The sequence below is a fragment of the Medicago sativa genome, chromosome 1 (genome assembly GCF_051527215.1).
Source record: "Medicago sativa cultivar Bolivia chromosome 1, Bolivia_mono, whole genome shotgun sequence".
Classification (NCBI taxonomy): Eukaryota; Viridiplantae; Streptophyta; class Magnoliopsida; order Fabales; family Fabaceae; genus Medicago; species Medicago sativa.
In genome coordinates, this window is record NC_140749.1 from 53,684,186 (window position 1) to 53,691,571 (window position 7,386).

Consider the following 7,386-nt stretch of genomic DNA (forward strand, 5'->3'; position numbering starts at 1 on the left):
TATGTTGTTCGTTTAGCTATAAATAGAGGAGCCATCAGACTTGTATAATTCATCTTTTGTTCATGCGGATAAAACCGTGCACTTGCGGATTTAATACATCAACTTTTAAATTATATTAACATTGTATAAATGTTTATACAATGACACATCTGGACACTTCAATTTATTTAAGCACTTATTAGTATATATATCCAAACATAAAGAGCTTATACCATAAGCTCTCATGCTATAAACTCTTATGCTATAAGCATTTGTATACGTTGTTTATCCAAACGGGACCTTAATATTTATGACCCTTTCACTGCCTCACTTATGTATTTTGCTTAGCATATGATAAAGGGAAAAATGTGTGCACTGCAGTTTATTTTGAGGCAGTGATAAATATTAAATAGTTTAATTCAACACCCTTGGAGTAAAATTGTTTGTATGGCTATTGATTTATAGAGGACTTGGGCATTCAACTGAAGTCTTGTATTTTTCAGATATGTAAACTTGAGTTTATTCAACAATTAGTAATTTTTTACTTGATTTTACTAATGAAATTTTGTCTCATTGATTATACATCCAGCTGTTAATGGTGGTAAAGGTCAATCATATGTTACTCTCGATCTTGATTGCCTTGCCTTCCTAAAGGAGGTGAAAAAGTGTACTCCCTCCTTCCCCATATATAAAGAAAATTGATGTATTAGCAAAATTTGGACCAAATTAATATATCAAGTTTCTTTAACCCATTTTTACTTCAATAAAATTGATGCATTAGTATATATTTGTCGCAATTATGAGTCGTACCTTTATTCCTCCACCACTCTTTAGCTAGGGGCAGCTGTACAAATTTTTCAATAATAAGTTACATTGAAGGTTTTCTTCTTCCTAATGCTAGATATGGTTTTAGGGTGGTACTTTTGTTCTGGTTTACATGATATTGGTTGCTTTCACATTTTTTAATGCTTTCTTTCTATATAAGTACATGATATTGTCTTTCTGGTTTACATGATATTGTCTACTTAATGTGTTTGGCTTCAAATTTGCAAATAATTAAGATAGACTAAATCAATCAATAAACAGAAAAGTGATTCCACCAATAAAACCTGTTTTGATAATTTTATTTTTTCTTGGAAATTCAATATCCAACTCAAAGACCAACTTTGTTCTGATACTTCCATGAACACAGCTGAAATGGACAAAAATTCTGCATATAAGCAAAAAAAATAGAAGACGCCAATCCCACACTGATAATAAACTGCGAAAACTCTCCTCGTCTGACAAAAACCATGCCGAACAAAAGCAAATCCACGACAACCAACTCAGACAGCAGAAAAACACAAAAACACATACTCTGAAAATGAATTTTCCTTCTTACTGGTGTAACCTGATCAAAAACCGCAGCAATATTGTTCCTTCATATCTTTCAAAAGGCTACACATATGTGCAAAAATTTAGTATTCTTAACAGTAGTATGATTGCATACTCACTTAAGCTAGCAGTTGATTTCAAGAAAACATTATGAATTTTACATGTGCAGCAGTTAGAAATAGATCCTTCGCAAACAAATTAGTGAATTGACATAACGTCTAAATCCTTATTCCACTCTTATAAATCAAACCAGCACCATCTAACTCAATGTGTGATTGTGAACAATGTAAAACTGTAATGCATGATGAAGAACCATCAAATCAAACTAACAAGCAAATGAAAATAACATAACAACTTTTAGAAGTCGCAAATTTCATTAATTAAAAATGATCCATGAAGTCCACAGCAGTCATGACAAACATCAAATACAATAAGGGTCATGTTAACTTGTGCCCTTAGGGCACATGTTAAGCAACCTAAATAGAGCAATTTTGCATTGAAAAACACAATATAACAACTTTTAAGAAGTTGAATGCACGTCTTTTGATATGTGTATTTCTATAATGAGTATCTTAACATGTGCCTTGAGGGCACAAGTTAACATTAGTCATACAATAAATATAAATTAAAATAAAAGTTGAGATTGAATCTCATAATCAAATGACAGCGCATGACATCAACACCCAACTCCTAGCTTTAAAATCAAGGTGATATCAAGCTCTCATCGTAGACTTTCGATTTTACCCAAAGCTCATTTGGAATCTGGAGACTATTTATGGTATTATTTAAATAGATATCGAAAACAAGCCATTTCAAGTTAGAAAAATTGTTAACCGAGAGCAGCACATGGTTGTCATCCACTGAAATGTATATTATCGTGACATCGTCATAAATGAAACGAAATTTAGAAAAGCGAGGAAGCCGGATCAAAATCCAAGACTCTTTGTTTCCGTATTCCTTCATAAGCCAAACATCATTAAAAGAGTACGAATGAGAAAATACGCACAAGCAATCCCTCATCATACCCAAGGTTAAGTTACCCGTAATTCCATAATTAGGTTGCGGAATCTCTTGGTAACACTCTTTTCCCAAATCAAGTGAAACAATGGCACTCGAGATATTACCAGACACATTGGAGTAAGCAAACCAATTAACAGTGCCGTTGACGATTATTCCCGGTTCATTATTAGGGAACAAAGAGGGGAAATCCTTAATCCTTCTCCATGAATGTGTGCCCAAAGTGTGAACTTTAACTTGAATTTTGCAATCGTTTGTGTGAACGCCATAATATTCAAAATCATAGGAAAAAACTGAAACAACCTTGTAATTATGAATGAAAGGGTCATAGCCAAAAGCATATCTAGTGTATCCATTTTTATGTGAAATTTCTAAACGAGGTAATTTCTTTAACTTTCTAATAGAAGGGTTCCAAAGAAAAGCCCGACGTTGATCAATTGCAAAACAAAGGAGACCATCACAAGAAGCAATGAAATTATTAGAATATTTTGGATTAATAGAAGAATACTCGAGTTCGGTCGGAATATAGGTGAAAATAGAGTCGAGTTGAAGAGGATTGAATGGAGAAGACATTACATCTAACTTTTTGAAGGGGCTCCACGTGGTTGTGATGAGGTGTTTGTGTTTGGCTGATAAGCTAAGGTGTTTTTTGGCGAATTTGAGATCTTTAGAGATTAGATTTTTCCATGATTTGCAGACGCAGCGCAATTGCATGAGGAATTTGATAGGCAGTCTACACAGGATTTCAGCCACAAGATCCAACGGAATATGAATCACCGGTGGCAGGTAAAGGCGCTGCCTCTTTGTGGTGGTGGTGGTGGTAGTTTCCTCCATCAGTGAATGAAATCAATGGCGGCGTTTTGATCAGTGGCGGATCTCTTCAGTGGCCGGCGGGGGCCACGGCATCCCCCAGATTTTGCTTATATAGTATATTAGATGTAATTTGTCCAATAAATTCTATCCGCTGCAGTGGTTGAGGGGTGCCACAATGTTGTAAAGGTCGCAGGTTCGACACTTGCATGGCTTCTTTTTCACATATTTTTATCTTTTACTTTTACAAACTGTATTAAGAAACTTTTACAAACTGTATTAAGAAATTTGATGGGATTCGAACCCACATTCTCCAGCTACTTTCAAACAATTCATACCACTAGGCCAGTTGTTAATTATTGATATTGGTTGAAACCATTTAATATATATTTCATAGAAGTTTGGCACCCCCAAATATTTAAGTCAAGATCCGCCACTGGTTTTGATAATCACAGAAAAAGATGGCTGGTGAGAGTTTAGGGTCTGTAACAACTTGTGATTTTCATCCGTCTATTATCTTACTTTTTTATTTTGATTTAGATTATTTTGATTTTAAATAAATTATATTTTTTTGGTAGTGATTAAATAAATTATATATATCTATATTTATACTATATCTAAGGGAAACAGGATGTATTTGGCTTCTTTCAAAAAAAAAAAAAAAGTTGTATTTGGCTGATATTTATACTATATCTATATTTTCACCGTAAGAGATATATTGTTGGCGTCATTCAATAATATCAGAATTTATATTATATTTGTTATATTTTTTTAACAGATATTATATTTGTTATATTGTTAGTGTTATTAAAAAAGGTCCTCGTGAGCATAGCTCAGTTGGTAAGGACAATGCATAAAATATGCAAGGTCCGGGGTTCAAACCCCGGCCACCACCAAAAAGTGTTAGTAAAAAAGATAAGTATAGTTTGTTACAGTATAAATGGTTTGTTACAGTATAAATGTGCAAAATATCTATTATCTATACCAATAATTTTAATCAAAATTTCATAAAAACTACTACATAGGCCATTTTGGATTGTCTTTTTATTCTTCCAATTATACCCATAAACAAATTTGATTATAAGAATACGATTTTGTTGGTGTCATTAAAAAAGATAATAATTTATATTAGATTTATTATACATGTTTTGAAAGATATTGTATTTGTTATATTGTTAGAATCATTGAAAAAGATTAGTATAGTTTGTAACTTATACACACTAGCACAATAAGAATATTGGAAAGACGGGCACTGCTAGTTATATAAAAAGAAAATACATGAGTTTGAGCTGGTTTTTTCCCTTTTCAATTTTACCATTCATTTTAAGTATTTTATTTACTATTTTATCATTTTTAAAATAATATTTGAATTATTAATTATAAAATAGATAAATCTCATTGTAATACTCCACTACAATAGGAACAATATTATCTTAAAAATATATAAAGGAGATAGGAGATTTTGGGTTGAATTTTTCATTATTCCAATAATACCCTTAAATAAATTTTCCTATAATAATGTTATGGATGAATAACTTAATTATGCACTTAAAGCATAAGCTCTTCTCATATAAGCGATTATGTATAAGCTAATTTCTACAACATAAGATAAAATAAATTTAAATTGTTCTTGTAACGCCCTATTTCTATTAAAGCGATAAAACACGCGAATATAACAAATATTCAAGAAATAGACGCTACGTCTAGCACAAATCCAAAAATCCAATCATACATGCATATATATATATATATATATATATATATATATATATATATATATATATATCATATCTCAACAGTCACAGCGGAATATAATTCATAAATCTCCAACATATACATGCCATGGTCAAAATACATCATCATATAAAAATCCTCCAAGTCCGACAAGTGGACAATATCAACAACATAGCAACAGAATCCAAAAACAACAAACAGACACTAAAGCCTAATCAGAGCCTAGACCTACGACTCCGACACGACAACGGAGAAAGCTCTCGTCATCCAAACATCCAGCAAGTAACTCACCAAGCAACTAATCCTGCACAACGTCTACCCATCCATCCAGACAAGTAGGCGGTCGAAACCACTGGGGGTAAGCATTACATTAATCATAATCAATAAATAATAAATTGACATATGAATCCAAATTAATTCTCAGATAGTTGCATGAACAATTTAACTTCCAAATATTCAATCACACAACAATTCAATTTTCACAACTAGCATTCATTGAGCACACTTACCACCCACAAACATCGTTCACACATCACAATAAGATAACATTTCAATATACAATGCGCCTATACCCGACACATATATGCATGTGGTACCATAACAACAACAATAGATGTCAACCGAACATCTAAGTAAGAGTACACCTCCTCTTACCACAACTATGTAAAAGTACACCTCCTTTTACATTTCAACATACAACTCATATGATATGATGCATGGACATACAACGACCCGATAATGCACAACTTCAACACAACTATCAACGACAATGTAAAAGTACACCTCCAATTACATTGACTAACATCAACAACATTGCATTATCAAGTATACATGTCCACACATACAACAATCATAATTCAACTAAGAGTCCTCATCACAATTATCATGCTTCAACATCAACCCACAATATATCACAACAATTCCATATACTTCACATAAACTAAGTGAAATGGAACAACGCAACCTTTCATGATAAACATCATATTCAACCTTCAACAACCATTCATATATCCTCAATTAATTATATCAAACCATTTATGAAAGATTTGTCCAGTAATTGGACTTCAAGATTATTTTCGACAAGTTTGTCTCTAGTTTCACCATTTTAAAATAATTGAAGCAATTAAACCAAAACCCAGTAAACAAGATTCAATGCCTCAACTAAGTATACCTCTAGGCTACATATAGGTACAGTAGAGGATACAATTATGTTTCACCGGCCAAATGCGACGAAATCATGAAAATCACAAAGTTCGTCTCTCTTTATCACTTTTCAAGAAATTTCCATTTTCAAATCAAAACAAGTTAGATCCATCACACCATCAGTTGAATACTCTAAAACACCTCAATTCAACTTAGAGAACATAAGTTTGAAGTTAGAAAACATTCCATAAAGTTTGGGTTGACTTAGAAATAGTTATGCGGAATTTTCGTAAAATTTCCCTAAGACCACCTTGGAGTATTTTCCTCATAACTCACAAACCAAAAATCATTTTCAAGTCAAACCAAAGCCTCTGGAAAGCTAACAAAATTATCCACAACTTTTATGTTTACGTCAAAAGCCAAATCAAAGTAGAAATGTGAGAAAAAGAAGCAAGAACACAGAACAGACGTGTTGTCTGAACAGGATCAGCTTCTGAACTGGTTCTGCTTCTGAACTGGTTCTGCTTTTGAACTGGTTCAGCTTCTGAACTGGTTCAGAAATTTAAACTTTCGGGTTTCAACCCATTTTCACCCAAAAATCCCAATTTTGATCATTCCAAACCCCAAAACTTAATTTCAGAGATGTTTATAGGTCATATAACATTCAAAACACTTAAACATACCCAAGTTTTGAGATTAAAACATCAACACAACCAATTCATCAAATCACCAAACTTCCACAACTTTCAACAACAACAATTCTTATCACCAATTCATAATACCCAATGTATCAATTCATCAACAACACATGTTAAAACAACAATAACAACATTTGAACATGAATTCATCAACAATTCAACAACCACAACTTCATTCATCATCAATTTCATACAAAAACATATCATGTTCATATCTACCCATTTTGACATACAAATTCAACAACAATAAAACAATTAACATTCAATTCATGTACATAATCATGTCAACAAAATTAAGTACGAATTTCTACAACCAAAATCAAATTAAGCACCTAACCACAATTATGCAAAGAATTAGGGTAGAATTAAACTAAAGGATTATGATTAAAGCCTAACCCCCTTACCTCAATTCTTCTCAACACCAACTAAGGCTTCACTTTAGCTTCGATCCTAGCTCCAATCCTTGAAGCTTGACATCCCTCTAGCCTTCTCTAGATCTCCTCTTCAAACTCTTGTCTTCTCTCTATCTCTATCTCTTCTCAATTGAAAATGAAAATGTTGGCAAAAAAACCCTATTTCCTCTACCAACTAGAGCTTATATAGGTTCCATCTAATTGGGCTCAACTCACAA

General features: G+C 32.6%; 1 protein-coding gene across 1 annotated transcript; it reads right to left on the reverse strand.

Annotated features, from left to right (window-relative positions):
• Nucleotides 1-2,055: 2,055 nt before the first annotated feature.
• LOC146955361 (F-box/kelch-repeat protein At3g23880-like) lies at nucleotides 2,056-3,400 on the reverse strand. Its single transcript, XM_085748276.1, has one exon. The coding sequence runs from the start codon at nucleotides 3,202-3,204 to the stop codon at nucleotides 2,056-2,058; it is 1,149 nt and encodes a 382-aa protein (XP_085604402.1). The 5' UTR covers nucleotides 3,205-3,400.
• Between the last annotated feature and the right edge of the window lie 3,986 nt (nucleotides 3,401-7,386).